Source organism: Elephas maximus, chromosome 8 (assembly GCF_024166365.1).
Source record: "Elephas maximus indicus isolate mEleMax1 chromosome 8, mEleMax1 primary haplotype, whole genome shotgun sequence".
NCBI classification, from domain to species: domain Eukaryota; kingdom Metazoa; phylum Chordata; class Mammalia; order Proboscidea; family Elephantidae; genus Elephas; species Elephas maximus.
Genome location: NC_064826.1, coordinates 12,407,865 through 12,429,410, shown reverse-complemented (window position 1 = coordinate 12,429,410; position 21,546 = coordinate 12,407,865). Strand labels below are relative to the sequence as shown.

General features: G+C 41.7%; 1 protein-coding gene across 1 annotated transcript in view; it reads right to left on the bottom strand.

Moving 5' to 3' along the window:
- Positions 1-21,546, bottom strand: part of DGKI (diacylglycerol kinase iota) — a 491,936-nt gene that overhangs the window by 127,617 nt on the left and 342,773 nt on the right. Inside the window, exon 21 of the mRNA XM_049893911.1 lies at positions 15,920-16,020. Within this exon, the coding sequence (XP_049749868.1) occupies positions 15,920-16,020 (101 nt within the window). The remainder of the gene's footprint in view (positions 1-15,919; positions 16,021-21,546) is intronic.

Below are 21,546 nucleotides of genomic sequence, written 5' to 3'. Positions count from 1 at the left end.
AACAGTTTGGATTTTTGGTTTGGTGATCTACACATGATGGGAATTCTAGTAGAGATGACCGGAGTGTATTTAGGACCCAGAGGATCTCTATATTCCCCAGGACAGAAGGCACTTCCTGGAGGAGGTCTCTCTGTTAAGAAAATGAGGCAGTCTGACAAGAGACAAGAGTCTTCCAGACAAAGGGAATGATCCAAGTCTTAGATCATCCTTGGACTCTAAGAGCCAAAGGCATGAGAAAGCAAAAGCTTGGGAGCTAGGAAGGGAGTGGGTGCAGAGCAAAGGGGGAGGAGGCTGAGGCCAGAGGTTTGGTTTTTTATGCTTAAGGGGCTGAGAGACAATAAAGAAAATAAAGTCTCAACAACAACAAAAAACTGGCCTCAAAACGATGAACAGATGCGAAAGTGTTTTCAACAGAAGATTGTGGTTTCAGATCCACACTTTAGAAAAATTACCAGCAGTGATATGCAAGACAAATGGATGGAAGACAAGGTGAGTGACAGAAAGGGGGTGTTTGAAAGCTGTTAGGAGTTGAATTGTGTCCCCCAAAAAGATACACTGAAGTCCTAACCCGTCGACCTGTGAACATGACTCTTGTTTGGAAACAGAGTCTTTGAAGACGTTAACAATTAAGCTAACATGAGGTCACACTGGAGTAGGGTGGGTCCTGATGCCACCTGAGTGGTGTCCTGATATCAGAGGAGAAGAGACAGGCAAACAAACACACGGAGGAAGGATGCCACGTGAAGACAGAGGCCGAGACTGGAGGGATACACCTATAAGCCAAGGAACACCAGGGATTGCCAGGAACCACCAAAAGCTACAACAGGCAAGAAATGCTCTTCCCCTAGAGCCTTCAGACAGCATGGTCCTGCCGACCTCTTGACGTGGAGCCTCCAGGTCTGTGAAAGACTAAATTTCTGTTTGCGGTACTTCGTTACAGCGGCCCTAGAAAATGAATACAGATGCTGTTACAGTAAATGGGGTGAGCAATGGTGAAGGTCTGCCATAAAGCAGTGGCCATAAAGACCAGAATGGAGGCATCTGAGAGGGATAGTAAGGTCAAGGAATCAACTCAGCGATCAACTGGCTGGCGAGCAGGAAAAGGAGCAAGGGTGACCCACGGCAGTCACCACCTCTCACACACTTGCTCCCACCACGGTGGGCTCTGGTCTGCTCAGCTCCCAGGAGTGCAGAGGAATAAAGAAGGCAGCAGAAAGAGATAATGAGATTAATACAAAACTAAGGAGCCTTTGTGGTGATGGAGGACAAGGACCTCATATAGACAGCAATTGATAACACCTGAGATACCTAAAAACAGTTTTTGAGTCAGGATGGTGTTACAGGAGGAACTGGGGCAAGAAGATTCTGAAGAAGCAGAAGAAAAGGAGACACTGTGACTCCTCAGACATCTAATAGCTCAGCCCACAACTCCGCAGGAACTAAGAGCTAGTAAGTAATGGATCCTTCCCCCTTTCTCTTCCCAAGTTATCAGCATATAGGCCGTGGCAAGTGGAAAAGCGGAAGTGAGAAAGAAAAATTCAGAAAAACGGAAGTATGAAGCCTAGCTTCTGAACAAAGACAAAACGAGGCACATGGAGAGGAGAACCCAATCATGCTGTTACGGACTGAATTGTGCCCACCCCCCCCCCCCCCCCGCCAAATGTGTGTAACTTGGCTAGGCCATGATTCCCAGGATTGTATGATTTTTCACCATTTTGTCAGCTGATGTGATTTTCCTATGTGTTGTAAATCCTACCTCTATGATGTTAATGAGGCAGGATTAGAGGAAGTTATGTTAATGAGGCAGGACTCAATCTACAAGAGTAAGTTGTATTTTGTGTCAGTTTCTTTTGACATTAAAAGAGAGAGGAAAGCAGAGAGATGGGGGGACCTCAGGCCACCAAGAATGAGGAACCAGGAGGGGAGCATGTCCTCTGGACGTAGGACCCCTGCGGAGAGAAGCTCCTAGACCAGAGGAAGATTGACGAAAAGGACCCTTTCTCCAGAGCTGACAAAGAGGGAAAGCCTTCCCCTGGAACTGGTACCCTAAATTCAGGCCTCTAGCCTCCTAAACTGTGAGAGAATAAACTTCTCTTTGTTAAAGCAATACACTTATGGTGTTTCTGTTGTACTAGCACTGGATAACAAAGACATGTTGTTGTTGTTGTCAGGTGCCACTGAGTCAGTTCCAACTCATAGCGACCCTATGCACAACGGAACGACACACTGCCCGGTCCTGTGCCATCCTTACAATCGTTGTTACACTTGAGCCCATTGTTGCAGCCACTGTGTCAATCCACCTCGTTGAGTGTCTTCCTCTTTTCCGCTGACCCTGTACTCTGCCAAGCATGATGTCCTTCTCCAGGCACTGATCCTTCCTGACAACACGTCCAAAGTATGTAAGACGCAGTCTCGTCATCCTTGCCTCTAAGGAGCATTCAGGTTGTACTTCTTCCAAGACAGATTCATTCGCTCTTCTGGCAGTCCATGGTATATTCAATATTCTTCGCCAACACAAGTCAAAGGCATCAATTCTTCTACGGCCTTCCTTATTCATTGTCCAGCTTTCACATGCATATGATATGATTGAAAATACCATGGCTTGGGTCAAGCACACCTTAGTCTGCAAGGTGACATCTTTGCTCTTCAACACTTTAAAGAGGGTCCTTCGCAGCAGATTTGCCCAATGCAATGTGTCTTTTGATTTCTTGACTGCTGCTTCCATGGCTGTTGATTGTGGATCCAAGTAAAATGAAATCCTTCACACCTTCAATCTTTTCTCCGTTTATCATGATGTTGCTCATTGGTCCAGCTGTGAGGATTTTTGTTTTCTTTACGTTGAGGTGCAGTCCATACTGAAGGGTGTGGTCTTTGATCTTCATTAGTAAGTGCTTCAAGTCCTCTTCACTTTCAGCAAGCAAGGTTGTGTCATCTGCATAATGCAGGTTGTTTGAGTCTTCCTCCAATCCTGATGACCTGTTCTTCTTCATATAGTCCAGCTTCTTGGATTATTTGCTCAGCATACAGACTGAATAGGTATGGTGAAAGAATACAAGCCTGGCACACACCTTTCCTGACTTTAAACCAATCAGTATCCCCTTGTTCTGTCCAAACAACTGCCTCTTGATTTATGTAAAGGTTCCTCATGAGCACAATTAGGTGCTCTGGAATTCCCATTCTTTGCAATGTTATCCATAATTTGTTATGATCCACACAGTCAAATGCCTTTGCATAGTCAATAAAACACAGGTAAACACCCTTCTGGTATTCTCTGGTTTCAGCCAGGATCCATCTGACATCAGCAATGATAGCCCTGGCTCCATGTCCTCTTCTGAAATCAGCCTGAATTTCTGGCAGTTTCCTGTTGATATACTGCTGAGGCCATTTTTGAACGATCTTCAGCAAAATTTTGCTTGAGTGTGATATTAATGATACTGTTCTATAATTTCCACATTCGGTTGGATCACCTTTCTTGGGAATAGGCATAAATATGGATCTCTTCCAGTCAGTTGGCCAGGAAGCTGTCTTCCATATTTCTTGGCATAGACGAGTGAGTGAGCACCTCCAGCATGGCACCCGTTTGTTGAAACATCTCAGTTGATATTCCATCAATTCCTTGTTTTTCGCCAATGCCTTCAGAGCAGCTTGGACTTCTTCCTTCAGTACCATTGGTTCCTGATTATATGCTACCTCTTGAAATGGTTGAACATGGACTAATTCTTTTTGGTATAATGGCTCTGTGTATTCCTTCCATCTTCTTTTCATGCTTCCTGCATCATTTAATATTTTCCCCATAGAATCCTTCACTACTGCAACTCGAGGCTTAAATTTTTTCTTCAGCTCTTTCAGCTTGAGAAACACCAAGCGTGTTCTTCTCTTTTGATTTTCCATTTCCAGCTCTTTGCATATGTCATTATAATACTTTACTGTGTCTTCTCGAGCCGCCCTTTGAAATCTTCTGTTCAGTTCTTTTACTTCATCAGTTCTTCCTTTTGCTTTAGCTGCTTGACATTCGAGAGGAAGTTTCAGAGTCTCTTCTGACATCCATCTTGGTCTTTTCTTTCTTTCCTGTCTTTTCAATGACCTCTTGCTTTCTTCATCTATGATGTCCTTGATGTCATTCCACAACTCGTCTGGTCTTGGGTCACTAGCGTTCAATGCATCAAATCTATTCTTCAGATGGTCTCTAAATTCAGGTGGGATATACTCAAGGTCATATTTTGGCTCTCGTGGACTTGCTCTGATTTTCTTCAGTCAGCTTGAACTTGCATATGAGCAATTGATGGTCTGTCTGTTCCATAGTTGGCCCCTGGCCTTGTTCTGACTGATGATATTGAGCTTTTCCATCGTCTCTTTCCACAGATGTAGTCAATTTGATTTCTGGGTGTTCCATCCGGCAAGGTCCATGTGTATAGTCGCCATTTATGTTGGTGAAAGAAGGTATTTGCAATGAAGAAGTCATTGGTCTTGCAAAATTCTATCATTCAATCCCCAGCATTGTTTCTATCACCAAGGCCATATTTTCCAACTACTGATCCTTATTCGTTTCCAACTTTCACATTCCAATCACCAGTAATCATCAATGCATCTTGATTGCATGTTCAATCAATTTCAGACTGCAGCAGCTGATAAAAATCTTCTGTTTCTTCATCTTTGGCCCTAGTGATTGGTGTGTATATTTGAATAATAGTCGTATTAACTGGTCTTCCTTGTAGGTGTATGGATAGTGTCCTATCACTGACAGCATTGTACTTCAGGATAGATCTTGAAACGTTCTTTTTGACAATGAATGCAACAGCATTCCTCTTTGAGTTGTCATTCCCAGCATAGTAGACTATATGATTGTCTGATTCAAAATGGCCCATACCAGTCCATTTCAGCTCACTAATGCCTAGGATATCAATGTTTATGCGTTCCATTTCATTTTTGATGATTTCTAATTTTCCTAGATTCATACTTCGTACATTCCAGCTTCCGATTATTAATGGATGTTTGCAGCTGTTTCTTCCCATTTTGAGTCGTGTCACATCAGCAAATGAAGGTCCCGAAAGCTTTACTCCATCCACATCATTAAGGTCAACTCTACTTTGAGGAGGCAGCTCTTCCCCAGTCATCTTTTGAGTGCCTTCCAACCTGGGGGGCTCATCTTCCAGCACTATATCAGACAGTGTTCAGCTGCTATTCATAAGGTTTTCACTGGTTAATACTTTTCAGAAGTAGACTGCCAGGTCCTTCTTCCTAGTCTGTCTTAGACTGGAAGCTCAGCTGAAACCTGTCCTCCATGGGTGACCCTGGTGGTATCTGAGTACCAGTGGCGTAGCTTCCAGCATCACAGCAACACGCAAGGCCCCACAGTACGACAAACTGACAGATACATGGGGGAACAAAGGCATATGTCTGCTCTATTTATGGTAGTATGAGATTTCTTTTGTCCTACTTCTGATGGCCTTGGTTCATCTATTCTAAGTGGTAATCCAGCAGAAAGTATGGGCAGAAGGCCTAAATGCCTCTCTCTTCTAATAAATAGTAAGAATCAAAGGTTCAGATCAAATAGCTCTATGGAATGTCATCATTTTCCACTTTATATGGAAGTTTACCAACAAGACTGTAAATGTCTACTTTTGATGGAAGGAATTCCATTTCAGTGATGACTCCTAATATCACATGGTGTCCCTGGCTGGCATAAATGTTTACACACTTGACTACTAGCCGAAACGTTGGCAGTTCTAACCTACCAAGAGGTCTCAGAGGACAGACCTGGTGATTTGCTTCCAAAAGGTCACGGCCTTGAAAACCCTATGGAGCAGTTCTACTCTACAACATATGGGGTCGCCATGAGTCAGAATCGACTCAACAGCAACTAACAACAACAACAAATGTCACATGCAATGCAATTCTAGTACAACCAAATGATTTCTGTAATTTTTTGGAGTTCATTCCCAGTGTCCAATGCGATAGAAGCTTTTAACCATGAGGTTTTAGAATGCACTTGACAATGGGCTTTGGAAAAGAATGTGATGTTTTTCCGGTATATACATCAGGAAGGAAATATTTGCAAAATTCTTAGACACAGGACAGAGCTACTATGACAATTTACCGTCAGTGCTCAAGTATTAGAGAGCAAGATAATAAACACGTGGCTGTGACTTTAGAATCATGCCTACATGGCCCTGACAACCAAATAAATGTGAAAATCAAGATGAAATATTCAGACTTTCCAGAACCACGGGGGCTGGATGAACCCCTGAAAATACTGCCCTAAGATAATCTTTAAAATGCAAACCAAAAATACTCCCTAAGGTTTTCTTAAAACCAAACAATAGTTTAGCTAAATTAGTTAAAAAAAAGTCTGCCTTGAGCATTACGCTCTTTTAAGATCTATATGGGATCAAAGTGACAATAGCAACTCAAAAGACTAGATAAGAACCTTAGGGGAAAGTGAGTTTATGTTAATGGAGGGGAACAACTCAAAGAAGGAGGGTGAGAATGGCTATACAACTCAAAGAATGTATGATCAGTGTCACTGATTTGTACATACAGAAATGGTTGAATTGCTGTATGTTTTGCTGTGTATATTCTCAACAACAAGACATTATTTTTTAAAAAGGTGAAATATTCAATGTCACAAAAGGAGATATTCATAACCATGCCCAACACTTTCATAAATACTTCAAATGACGATTAGAGGCACTGGTCCGAATCTCTTTCACAATTTCAACATTATACCAACTGTCTATTATACCTCATGTGTGACAGGACAAGGTCACCAACAGTTAGATCCTGGGGACACATTCAGTCACCCAGCCCTGGATTTCTGAGTTGAGTGAATACATGTTGAGAATTAATGACAAAGATTTCCCCAAATCTACCAAAGGTACCCCAAGTCTCTTTCTGGAAGCAAAAAGGGTAAGCAGATATATATAGTCGACTGCCATGTAGAGCCGCATTATAGGGGAGTCACAAACACATTTCCTGTTGTTGTGTTAGTTGCCATCAAGTGAATTCTCACTTGTGGTGACCCCATGTGTGCAGGGTAGAATTGTGCTCCACAGGGTTTTCAAGACTGCGACCTCTCAGAAGCAGATCGCCATACCTGTCTTCTGAGGCACCTCTGGGTGGGTTCAAACTGCCAGCCTTTCAGCTAGTAATAGCATATTAAACCATTTGTGCCACCCAGGGACTCCATTCCCACCATCTGACAACCTAGGGGAATCTCTATAATTCTATCGGTGACTCCAGAACACTGGCAATGGATCAGAGATTCAGGAAAACTACCAGTTATTGAGGAAGAGCATGGGTTTTGCCGTTAAAAATGGCCCTTTGTCACTCTCCCTTCATTCCCTTTAAAATATTACTCCTATATCAAGTTATTCATTTGTCTGCCTCCTTCCCGGGAACATAAGCTCTATGGGGGCAGGCACTTTTCAGTACTCCCATCACTTAAAGTAGTATCTGAAATACGGTGAGCAGTCTGTAAGTGTGTGCTGAATTTATGTATGAATGATGTATTTGGGTTGCAGAGTAATCTAAAACCAGAAACTTTTCCAACAAAGAGGCATATGGTAAATTAAAGTCAAGTCGACATACATAAAAAGGTATTTGAAATGGTATCGCAAACTAGTTTTTACCTATGCTGCTAAAGTTATTTTATGTAAGAAAATATGAACTGCTACTTGAAAGATGGTGATTAAATAAGTATTCAGAATACCAGGCCCTCAACTGCCTAGCACTGTCGTCTTAGACCGTTTCCTTAACCTGTCTGTACCTCAGTTGCTTCATATATAAAATGGGGATAACAATATTATCTGTCCTGGAAGGATGTTGAGAGGATTAAATTCCACGATATGTATAGAAAATGTAAGACCTAGCTCACAGTAAGAGTACAGTATATGTTAACTATTATTATTTTTGAGGAGCCCTGGTGGTGCTATAGTTAAGCACTTGGCTGTTAACCAAAAGGTTGGCAGCTCAAACCCACCAGCACTCCAAGGGAGAACGATGTCACAGTCTATCTTTGTAAAGATCACAGCCTTGGAAACCCTATGAGGCAACTCTACTCTGTCCTATAGTGTCGCTACGAGTTGGAATCAACTTGATGGCAATAGGGTTTTGTTTTGTTTTGTTTTTTTACTATTATCGTTTTTAATAAAAAGCAGGCAAATATACAGACAAAAGATAAGGAAGAAAGGTAAAAGGAGCTAAGCACAAAACTCTGGGTAAATGTCAATTCATGAAGAGAGGAATAAACCTAAGCACACATGCAGAAGGAGAGGCAATGCCCTTCAAAGGACAGACCAACAGCACTGAACTCCTGGGACAGATTTCAAAATGGAAGTGCCTGCCTGATCAAGGCCTAATCTCTACTCACAGCCCTGCTGCCCACTTGTTAAATGAGAGGTTAACACTCCATTTTAGATGAAACAAATAATGAAAAATGAAAGTCAGTGTTTTTAGCAAATGTGTGAAGCAGATACACTTGCACATTTTTTTTTAATGTTCTCAGTCATTATAACTGACGTGGGTCCTTTAAAAACTTGACTAAGGAAACATGTCAGGAGGAAAATTTTGAAATCCTATGGACTTTCTATAAGGCTAAGCACTTTTTATAACCTAGAATGTTCTTAGGAAGTACCTAGCTTAGCCACCGCACTTAGCAGACAAGGAAAGGATAAATACATGGTCCAAGGTCACAGCTCATTAGTGGTGGGACTGGCTTTTCATATACTGTTGTTTATATATGCAGTCCTCCATTTCATTATCGAAGTGTTTTTTAGGAAAACCAGTAGGCTGCATTCCCACCGTCTCTATCACAGGCCTCATCACACAAGAAAAAGCCAGGACACGAGTGAACATTTCTGATCATTTCGGTTTTTTCATCATTGCTGCACACAATAGACACTCAGTAAATGTATACAGGTAGTCCCCGGCTTACCACGTATTTGAGTTATGACAAACCGCACTTACGATCATCTTTTTTTTTGGTATACCTTATCGTTAGTAACACGCACTACATACAATGTTGCAGCATATATTTTGCTGATGTTCTCATTCCCAGAGGTTCACTCACAGATGTTCAATGTTATGATTTATAAAGAGATTGATAATAAAAGGGCAATAATAAAAACTTTTTTAAACAATGTGGTATTTGACTTACGTCAGAAGTTACTTGCAACAGGGCCATCGGACTGAAACCCCGTCTTAAGTCAGGACTACCTGTATTGAATGAATGATTACTGTAATGTCGGATGATCTAGCTTTGTCTTTTGATGTCTAGCATCTAGCATGGTATCTGGCAAATGACTGATGCAAATGTATAGCTGTTGAAATTATAAATTCATGAACGAGTGAATGGCTCTACCATTTAAGCATATTGAGGTCAAATTTGTAAACTGGAAACAAAAAACAAAGTCCAATGATACATGTCCCCTCTCCATGGACTTAGTGACTCACTCCCAAAGAACAGAGTAGGGAAAGGGAAAAATTACATGGAGAACCATAGCAAACATCAATTAAGTGAGGGGGGTTAACCTCATCACAGATGCCACATGGATGTCAGGTACCCCCTGATAGGATGGGGTAAAAATGGTGCTTCATAGCTGTGGTATTCTTTTCCCCAAACCCGTAACACCAGTCTAATCATGAGAAAAACAACAGACAAACCAAGACATTCAACAGGATACCTGGCCTGTCCTCATCAAGACAAGAGAAGTCAGAGAAACTGAGAGTGACTACAGGAGACTGAGAAACATGGCAACCCAATGCAATATGGTGTCCTGGGTCAGATCCCTGAAAGAAACCCCACAGAACAGTTAAGAGAATGTATTGATGTCATGGATTGAATTTCGTCCCCCAGAAACTTGTGTGGTAAATCCTACTATACCTGTGGTTATAAACCCACTTGGGAATAGGGTTTTCTTTGTTATGTTAATGAGCCAGTATTAGTGTAGGGTGTGTCTTAAGTCAATCTCTTTTGAGATATGAAAGAGCAGGATAAGCAAGCAGCAAAAAAAGCAGAGATGGGGGGAAGATAGATGCCACACCACATGAGATTGCCAAGGAACTAAGAAACAAGCTGAAAAGAGACAAGGAGCCTCCCCCAGAACCAACAGAGAGAAAGGCTTCTAGAGCCTGCACCCTGAATTAGGACTTCTAGCCTTCTAAACCACAAGAAAATAAATTTGTTTGTTAAAGCCACCCACTTGTGGTACTTCTGTTATAGCAGCACTAGGTAACTAAGACAATCAATATCAGTCTTTAGTTTTGACAAATGTGCCATGATGATATAAAATGTTTAACAATGGTGAAAACTGGGCAAGGGCTATATGAAAACTCTGTAGTATCTTTGCAACTTTTCTGGAAATCTGATTTTATCCCAAAATACAAAGTTCAGTGATGGATACAAGATGAAGGGTTTAGGATTTAAAGAAGGGACTCTGCAGCCATCTGACCAGGACACCCAATGTGAGCTTGCAGTGTTTGTATGTTTCATAAGTTCCAGAAACTCATCCTCACAATAGCCTCTTGTAGACAGCAGACCCAGTACAAGCGAACTGAACGATTAATTATGTGTCTTCCTCGTAATCCTTCTGTGATATGTATTAGTGTCTTCAATTCTATTTCTGAAGGTGAGGAAATGAGTTGGAGAGTGGCAGCAGGTGTGGTTTGAAGTGGGCTGCCTCATGCCAGGATGAGCAACACATGCAAGAGGTCAGCCACTGAGCCTCATTCTATGAACCTGTGGACTGAGGACTGGTGAGACAGTAGCACCTCTTCAATGACACCGACTACAGCAATAGCAGCTACATATTTTTGGAGAGCATGTGCCAGGCATTTCATAGTCAACGTTATAGTTAACCATCGCTTCGCTGTGAGGTTGCTTCTATATTCTTCATTTTAAAGATCGGAGATTTGACCATCAGAAAAGTGAGTGCCTTGGTCAAGACCGCAACTGGGATTCAACCACAAACATTTCTGACTTTTCCATTAAGTCACCAAACAAAACAAAAGACAAGGAAATTCCTTTAGGGCAATCACCCAAATACGTAGTTAGGGCGCAACCCTAATATCGTTAGTCTTAACCAGAGAATTCTTGGAAGGTTAGCAGGGGATTGAAAAGAACTCTAAAGTTCCCCTTCGTTAATGGATTATATTACTGAGGTTCATTGTCAGTCTGAGTATGCCTGCCTTCAACGCTTCCCATTTCAATACCCTTTCTGGGGATATGGAGTCCCTGGGTGATGCAAATGGTTAATATGCTCTGTTTACCAAAAGGTAGGAGGTTCGTGTCCACCCAGAGGCACCTCAGGAGAAAGGCCTGGAGGTCTACTTCTGAAAAACCAGCCATTGAAAACCCTATGGAGCACAGTTCTACTCTGACACACATGCCATTGCCATCAGTTGGAGTCAACTTGACAGCAACTGGTTTGTTTGTTTTTTTCCTGGATATATACATATATGTGTGCACACACATACATATATACATAGAACTGCAGAAAATGGATTCCAATTACTTCCAGAAATATAAGATTTTTTTTCTTTTACTGTTTTAAACTGGATGTCAGCAAGAAGAAAAATATCCTGAGATAATGTACATAAGAGGCTTCCAGAACACTATATTTGATACACAACATGTTAGTCCCCTCCCAGCTTTTACAGACCACATCTGTTCTCAGTTGGTTCCAGAAGGCTTTTTCTTTTCTTTTTGCTGTTTGTGTTTTAGGCCTTAAAAAAAAAAAAAAAATTTTAGGCCTTAGACTCCTGTAAATTATCCTGGCAATTTGAAAGTGCGGAGTAAGCTAATGACAGAAGGAGTGTAGCCAGTTTCCATGGGATAGAGTCCAATTTTGGTCACCATTAAGTTATTTTAGATATAAAGCTATATAGGTCAATAGAACTCTCCTGGAGTTAGGAATATAACAGATTTTCAAAATCTGCTAACCCTTTGCCTAGACTATCTGATTAAATGCTTGTTAATACACACATATATACTTCATTTGGGCGATGGGAGTGGTTTTCTGTCACCCTCATTACAGATTCGTTTAAGATTCTTTTTTTCTTTTAAATGTTGTCCCTTTCTGTTTATGCTCTACCTTTTAAGTTGAGTAGACTTCTTCCCTCTTGCAAGTCATAACCATTATCTTGAGGGTGAATAAATCACGAATCCAGTGAAGATGGCTTACATAAGTAATTGCTTTACATAAGTCTGAAATTCCCCAGCAAGAGCTGAGGGAGGGACCAACCACCCCCATGCTATTATTTTCGGGGGATGCCGCCAGGTGAGACGGGATCAGATGGAAGGGGGGTGGGCATATTTGAAACAGTGTGCTCGTCTCTTTCTGTGCTGAAATAAGCAGTGCAATTGAAAGGGCTGCCATCTTGTAATTACCAGGGAGTCCTGTCTTACAGATGGAAGCGAGGCTTTGTTAGACAACAAACATGGTGCTTGTAATTGAATATGAACTATGATCCAGACACACAAGCAAGAGTCTATTAAATGGGGATGGCAAATAGCCACACTGCCTGCATGAGTCACTGGGTGTCTCAGTCAGAAAAGGAACTAAGTTTCCAACCCAGTAAGGCAGCATTGCTCTTGTTCTGACTTTGTTGACAATAAATTAATGGCTTAAGAAGACAGCTCCCTTTGTTCTTCTGGAATGAAGGTCAGAGTACATCCCTAGAGGCCCTTTTATGTAGCTGTGCTGTATGTATTTCACTTAATTAATGCATCTGAAATAAGAATTATGGCACACACGCACGTACATGGCCTTGAACTAGTTTTTGCCTTTATACTCAATTTGAGCTCCATCAGCTGTACCATGGATCTGTAATCAGTTAAGTTCAGCCAAAAGAGAGAGGGTAACAGCAAATCCATAACCCCAGGCAACAAGCTTTCCTAAGCAACTGCTGGTTAGAATGATCTTTATCACAGATTGAAAGTACCATGGCTGTGTTTGGTGGGTCCTCAAAAACTTATACATAACTACCATATGACTCAGGAATTTCACTCCTAGCTATAAACCCAAGAGAACGGAAAGCAGGGACTCAAACAGATACTTGTACACAATGTTCATTGTAGCAGTATTCACAATTGCCAAAAGATGGAGGCAACCCAACGGTCCATCAACAGATGAATGGATAAGCAAAATGTGGTACAGCCATACAATGGAATATTAGCCATAAAGAGAAATGAAGTTCCAGTATGTGCTACGACATGGATGAACCTTGACGACATTATGTTGAGTGAAATAAGTTAAACACACCAGAAGAAATACAGTATGATACCACTTACAGGAAATATCTAAAAGAGGTGAATGCACAGAGACAGAAAGCAGATCAGTGGTTACCAGGAGCTGGGGGGAGGGGCACCTGGGGCCTCATTGCTTGATGGGTACAGGGTTTCTGTTTTGGGTGATGAAAAAGTTTTCAAAATGGATAGTGGTGATGATTGTGGAAGTTGGTGAATGTAACTAATGCCACTAAATTCTACACTGAAAAATGGTTAAATAACAAATGTCATGTTATATATATTTTACCACAATACAAAAAAAAAAAGGAGAATGACTGATTTGGCCACTTTTACTTCCAATTAATACCTTGTTTTCTTCAAACCCAAATCGTTGGCATAAGTTAACATCTTTATCCCCACTTTGCAAGTCTCTTTGTTCTTTTGGGTCTCAAAAACACTGCCATGTTTATTGGGCTTTTACTTGTATCAAGTTACCACCCCCAGTTTGATATAAGAAGTTTCCTCACATAAAAGTTTAAAGACATAAGATACAATGGGTAAGGCACGTGCAGGAGGTGTCATCTTCTTGTAAAAGCTCAAATCGAAATTATCTCTGGCAATGGTGAGCCGATAACGCCACAGAAAAGATAGAACAGATCATTGAAATCCACATACAAGCTTCAAATCTCGTTTCAGTCAAAAATTTCAAATGCTTCCCCACTGCCAACTGACTTTCCTCCAAGTTGATATAAGCAGCAAGATAGCACTGACTTGAGGTTTATGATCTTGTTCATTTTTAAAAACTGTAAGCCATTTGTTTGGAATCTTGAAGAAAGGGTAACACACCATCCTTTAACATGTGCCCCGCCCCCCAGCTCCTGGTACCGACTCATTGACTTTGTGTCACTATGCATTCACCTATTCTAGATATTTCATGTAAGTGGGATCATACTGTGTTTGTCCTTTAGTGTCTGGCTTATTTCACTCAACATAATGTTGTCACAGGTCATAATTCTAATTAGTAGCCTCCAAAAAGCAATTTAATCTACATTGTAGCTAAAGAACCCCATCCTCCACTGAAAATACATGTCTATCACTTTATGGGAAACCCTGGTGGCGTAGTGGCTAAGAACCATGGCCACTAACCAAAAGGTCAGCTGTTCGAATCCACCAGGAGCTCCTTGGAAACCCTAGGGGGCAGTTCTACTCTGTCCTGTAGGGTTGCTATGAGTCGGATTCCACTGGACGGCAATGGGTATCACTTTATAGGTTGAATTAGATTGTGTGTTAGTCACTTATAATCTCATTTCCATCAGAAAAAGTAATCTGTCATTTCTGGAAGGAAGAAATGCAGACGTTTAGGGACTGCTCCTCCTCCAGCTCAAACTTTCCTACCAAAGAAAACAGAGTGAGGAAGCTGGGGAGAAACTAAAAGGAAAGAATCGGAAGGGTTAAAGAAGCAGAAGCAGCTGAGAGACTGAGAAAGCAGAAACTTCACATAGAACTCTCTAGAATGTGCAGTGATGGGGCTACCAGGAGAATGGATCCTTGTTCACTGACCCCTCCAGGTCCTAGCCGTACCTGCATCTACTCCTGAGGCTGTCCCTGGGACTCAGGATCACCATCCACTAAACTCCATTCCAGAAATAAGCACAGGAATCACAGCACAAAGGCCATCACCCCAGGGATGCCTCTCCTACCCCATCCCTCCCCATCGTCACTATTTGCCTCTTCTACACATCCAGGAAGGTTCCCACTTAGAGGTTATTCTGAGCTTTGGCTCACAGATCTTTGGTTCTACATAAAACTCCTCTTTCTACTGGCATCCTTGTCTGCTCTCTGGGACCTCCTTATCTTCTCTGACCACACTGCACTTGACTATTGGCCCCCACATTTATGAAAAAGCCTAGGATCCTAATATCGAGCACACCTATATGCTCTTAGCTTCTTCTGGACTACTTTACCCGACCAGTTCGTATCTCCTGATACAGGCAGGGATCTAAAATAGTGACTGGAAGGTAAAAAGTACGTAAAACCTACTGAATGAGTGAACGGCTAGGAGAACTAACAATTGGCTGTGTATTTCAAGAAGCATAAGGAAAATATGAACACTGGGAAGTAATTCGCATAGTGATTCAATAGAAGATTTCAGAAGTGATGGTGCCTCACCATGAATAAATCACCTTATCATCCCATTTAGTATCTGTGGGCCTTTCTTGCATCAAACAACGGCATAATAGCTAGCCTTTGACATCATATAATAGCATAGTAGCTAGAAGAGCTGGACATGTCTTCATGGGTAACTCTGTCACCCCTGAACGATGGGTAATTTGGTAATACAGGCTCCAGGAGAAGACTCGTTTTGTCTCAAGAGTTTTCTGGGTGTTACTACGCCGTATGGTATTACCTCCTGCTTTTCTCTTCTTAGGCAAGCCTGAGACTAAAGTGGTGAATAAAACAAGAGACTGCCACTTGGCATCCACAGCAGGATGATTTTTTCCTGCTGCTTCCCTTTTTGAGTTTCGTTTTCTTGGGCCCATATATCATTGTTTGGAGTTGGCGTGTTAGCACTTGTCATTTCTCTAACATTGTGTTCAGACAAAGGGACTAATGAAGCTATGCATCAAACCGAGGAGGATGAAGAAGCCGGAGATAGGCTGACCACATGGAACCTACTAGGCTCTTCCAACTTACAAGCTTCCCGGAGTTTCTCTTTGTCGTAGTGGAATCCTTCATAGTCTTGTAAACTGATTTTGTTCACTCGGATCCGCAGGCGGTCTGGGACAGACTGGGGACTGCAAAAACAAGACCACGTCATTAGACATAAATGAGAGAGTGGAGATGGGTGTCACACGCCTGGAGGGACTAACAGCTATACAGTCTCTTCATGCTTAGGAGAGAAAAAGTTCTCATTCAAGCAGAACTGTGGGTCCTTTCCAGAACATTGCAATTACCTAGAGAACTCTTCTCCAGAAACCTCAAGTTTCTGGAGTTTGGATAAGAAAATGAAATAAGCAGAAAAAGCCTCTGGGACTATGCTCATATCCTATCTTCTAGGAATGGATTCACAGTTCTAATAAGATAACAAGTTTGGTTCCACAGCAAATTCGATGCAACTAGTCTGAGACAGGAGAAGTGAGGTGGAGCTGTAAGAGTTGCTCTAGGCAAAGGTGCCACCAAGAGCCAGGCATGGCCAATGGCAGCTGCAGAGGGACAGAAAATCTACAATCTAGAAAGGCCAGGACTGGAATTGAAATAGCCCTACACACCCCAGCATTCTCAGTTAAAGCATACTAAAAGCAATGCCTCCTGAGATGGTGCCTCTGGACACCCCAAAATGAAGAAAAAATTTAAATGATCAACAGTGTTGTTTCTTTAGGAAGGTAACGGGGCATGTAATGAATTTAATATGCAGTTCAGGACACATATTCAACATTTAAGGGGGAAGAACCAAGCCTTCTGAAGTCTCCTGTTCTCCCTCAGAATCCTTTTTTTAAGACTCTTTAGATTTTCTTAAGTAACACTTTCAAAACACTTCATTGTGGGCATTAGTTGAGTGAAATAATTTAGTGTTCATCACCACTAGTATGAATCAGTACATTTATTTAATATGTTAAGATAATATAACACAATTCCCACTTGTCCTTCCACAGTGCCTATTATACGAAGATTTCATTGGTACAAATAGAGGGTTGCTTCTCCTTTCTTATATTATGGAATAACCATCACCATTGACTAGAAAGGATAGCATTGCTCTTCAATTCATTTCAGTGGATGGATGGCAGACAGAAAAATGGGTGGAAGGGAGGGAGGGAGGAAAAGAGAAAGAAAGGAAGCGGGTAGGGGAAGGAGGAGATACTTTAAAAATATTATCAGGGCACCTCTACCTCCACATCAAACACACACACGCGTGTATACGCACTCATTTAACTTCAGCACAACTCCAGGGAGGGAGAGAAAAAATAATTTAATCTCATTCTCTTGTCTAAAACCTCATTTAGGGCAAAATATAGTACAGACTCACACTCTACTCACTGAAAAGTAACACGTTATCTATCCAAGTACAAAGATACATACACACAGCCACACACAGTACTCCCCTCCATACACACACACGCACACAAGCTGAAGCTGTGACTATTTCAAAGTCTAGATAGAAATGTACGAATTCTAAGGAGAGATGGTAGACAGGCAAGCATGTCTGAAGCTCACTAGATTAAAAGCTAAACCAGTACAAAACCATAGAGATGGGCATTTCTGGGGGAAGGCTGAGAACACAGATGCAATGGCTCTGTCACCCATTCATTCAGAGTGTGTCTGTTGAGTGTCTACTCCGTGCTGGACACTGAACAGGCATGCAAATAAAACTGACATGAGTGTTTCAGGAGTAACGGAAGAGATGGTTCGATAGCAACACAATGTATGTAAATTAGTGGAACAGACCTGAAATATCATGCATCTCCAAACCATAATTTACAGATCAGGATACTGAGGCTCAGAGTGGTGATCGGGGTGGATTAACCTATAAACCAGGTAGAAATGAGCTTACAGTAAGCAAGGTACACATAGGCCTAATTGTGTTTACTTACTAATCTATAGTGCTCAATTTCACATCCCCCACGTCTCTGTCAGTTTGTCGTACTGTGGGGGCTTGTGTGTTGCTGTGATGCTGGAAGCTATGCCACTGGTATTCAGATACCAGCAGGGTCACCCACGGAGGACAGGTTTCAGCTGAGCTTCCAGACTAAGACAGACTAGGAAGAAGGACCCGGCAGTCTACTTCTGAAAAGCATTAGCCAGTGAAAACCTTATGAATAGCAGCAGAACATTGTCTGATACAGTGCTGGAAGATGAGCCCCCCAGGTTGGAAGGCACTCAAAACATGACTGGGGAAAAGCTGCCTCCTCAAAGTAGAGTTGACCTTGATGATGTGGATGGAGTAAAGCTTTCAGGACCTTCATTTGCTGATGCGACATGACTCATAATGGGAAGAAACAGCTGCAAACATCCGTTAATAATCAGAACCTGGAATGTACAAAGTATGAATCTAGGAAAATCGGAAATCATCAAAAATGAAATGGAATGCATAAACATCAATATCCTAGGCATTAGTGAGCTGAAATAGACTGGTATTGGCCATTTTGAATCAGACAATCATATAGTCTACTATGCTGGGAATGACAACTCAAAGAGGAATGCTGTTGCATTCATTGTCAAAAAGAACATTTCAAGATCTATGCTGAAGTACAACGCTGTCAGTGACAGGATAAAATCTATACACCTACAAGAAAGACCAGTTAATACGACTATTATTCAAATTTACACACCAACCACTAGGGCTAAAGTTGAAGAAACAGAAGATTTTTATCAGCTGCTGCAGTCTGAAATTGATTGAACATGCAGTCAAGATATACTGATAATTACTGACGATTGGAATGCGAAAGTTGGAAACAAAGAAGAAGGATAAGTAGTTGGAAAATATGGCCTTGGTGATAGAAACAATGCCAGAGATCGAATGATAGAATTTTGCAAGACCGACTTCTTCATTGCAAAAACCTTCTCTTACCACATAAACAGCGACTATACACACGGACCTCGCCAGATGGAACACACAGAAATCAAATTGATGACATCTGTGGAAAGAGACGATGGAAAAGCTCAATATCATCAGTCAGAACAAGGCCAGGGGCTGACTGTGGAACAGACCATCAATTGCTCATATGCAAGTTCAAGCTGAAACTGAAGAAAATCAAAGCAAGTCCACAAGAGCCAAAATATGACCTTGAGTATATCCCACCTGAATTTAGAGATCATCTGAAGAATAGATTTGATGCATTGAACACTACTGACCAAAGACCAGACGAATTGTGGAATGACATCAAGGACATCATCCATGAAGAAAGCAAGAGGTCACTGAAAAGACAGGAAAGAAAGAAAAGACCAAGATGGATGTCAGAGGAGACTCTGAACTTGCTCTTGAGCATCGAGCAGCTAAAGCAAAAGGAAGAATTGATGAAGTAAACAAACTGAACAGAAGATTTCAAAGGGCGTCTCGAGAAGACAGAGTAAAGTATTATAATGACATGTGCAAAGAGCTAGAGATGGAAAACCAAAAGGGAAGAACACGCTTGGCGTTTCTCAAGCTGAAAGAACTGAAGAAAAAATTCAAGCCTCGAGTTGCAATAGTGAAGGATTCCATGGGGAAAATATTAAACGACCCAGGAAGCATCAAAAGAAGATAGAAGGAATATACAGAGTCATTATACCAAAAAGAATTAGTCGATACTCAACCATTTCAAGAGGTGGCATATGATCAGGAACCGATGGTACTGAAGGAAGAAGTCCAAGCTGCTCTGAAGGCATTGGCGAAAAACAAGGCTCCAGGAATTGATGGAATATCAACTGAGATGTTTCAACAAATGGATGCAGCACTGGAGGTGCTTACTCAATCTGTATGCTGAGCAAATAATCTGAGAAGCTGGACTATATGAAGATGAACAGGGCATCAGGATTGGAGGAAGACTCATTAACAACCTGTGTTATGCAGATGACACAACCTTGCTTGCTGAAAGTGAAGAGGACTTGAAGCACTTACTAATAAAGATAAAAGACCACACCCTTCAGTATGGATTACACCTCAACATAAAGAAAACAAAAATCCTCACAACTGGACCAATGAGCAACATCATGATAAACGGAGAAAAGATTGAAGGTGTCAAGGATTTCATTTTACTTGGATCCACAATCAACAGCCATGGAAGCAGCAGTCAAGAAATCAAGCGACGCATTGCATTGGGCAAATCTGCTGCAAAGGACCTCTTCAAAGTGTTGAAGAGCAAAGATGTCACCCTGAAGACTAAGGTGCACCTGACAGAAGCCATGGTATTTTCAATCTCATCATATGCATGTGAAAGCTGGACAATGAATAAGGAAGACCGAAGAAGAGTTGACGCCTTTGAATTGTGGTGTTGGCGAAGAATATTGAATATATCACAAGACTGCCAAAAGAAAGAAAAAATCTGTCTTGGAAGAAGTGCAGCCAGAATGCTCCATAGAGGCAACGATGGCGAGACTGCGTCTTACATACTTTGACATGCTGTCAGGAGGGATCAGTCCCTGGAGAAGGACATCATGCTTGGCAGAGTACAGGGTCAGCAGAAAAGAGAAAGACCCTCCACAAAGTGGATTGACACGGTGGCTGGAACAATGAGCTGAAGCATAACGATTGTGAGGATGGCGCAGGACCGGGCAGTGTTTCGTTCTGTTGTGCACAGGGTCGCTATGAGTCGGAACCAACTCTACTACACCTAACAACAACAACAATTTCACATGGGAAAGGTGGTGGAAAACAGTTGAAATTGTGCACTACAGATTAGTAAGTAAGCACAAGTAAACATATGCGTACCTTGCTTTTTGGGTAATCTGTCCCTAAGTGAGGAGCCCTAGTGGCACTGTGCTTAAGAGCTCAGCTGCCGACCCAAAGGTCGGTAGTTTGAATCTACCAGCCGCTCCTTGGAAACTCTATGGGGCAGTTCTCCTCTGTCCTGTAGGGTGGCTATGAGTTGGGATTGGCTCTACAGCAATGGATTTTCTGGTCTGGTCCCTACGTGAAGTGTTTTTAAAGTCACATAGCTACTAAGTGGCTGAGCTGGGCAAAGAGCCTTGGGCACTTCATCATCAGATTCACATTTCTTTATGCAACACCCTCTGAGGAGTTCACACTCTCCAGTCAAAGGATAAATACCAGGAGCCCCTTGGATTTGATGGCAAAACCATCAAGCCTAGATTCACGAGTCATATGGTCTCCAGGTGCTCAGACTCTCTGTCAATAAACAATCAACAGGGTGTGGTTAAGTAGACTGTGGGACATTCAAACAAGAGGACACTAGGCATCTATTATAAATGAGTATGCAGAACTACAGTCATCCAGAGGGAAGTCTAGAGACCACAAAATACTGCTAAGTGAAAACAAGTCACAGAGAATTACAGACAGCATAATCTCCCTCATATAAATTGTGCATTTGGGGAGTTTGTATACACAAAGACGTTTTGGAGAAATGTTCAACAAGCTGTTCAGCGTGGTTATCTCTATCTGGGGAGATTTGGGGATTATTTTACACTGACTATCATTCTTTTCAGAAAAATAAGTTAGCGTTCTTTTCAGTAAAATAAGTTAGCTCAAAAGTATGTCAATACATAAATAAATGACAACTCAGGACAAGAGTGAAACTCAAAAGGGATATTGTGAAGAGTGTTAGGTGCTAGATGTGAGTACAGGCAGTCTCTGGGTTACAAAGGGGATCCATTCCTAATATGTCTTT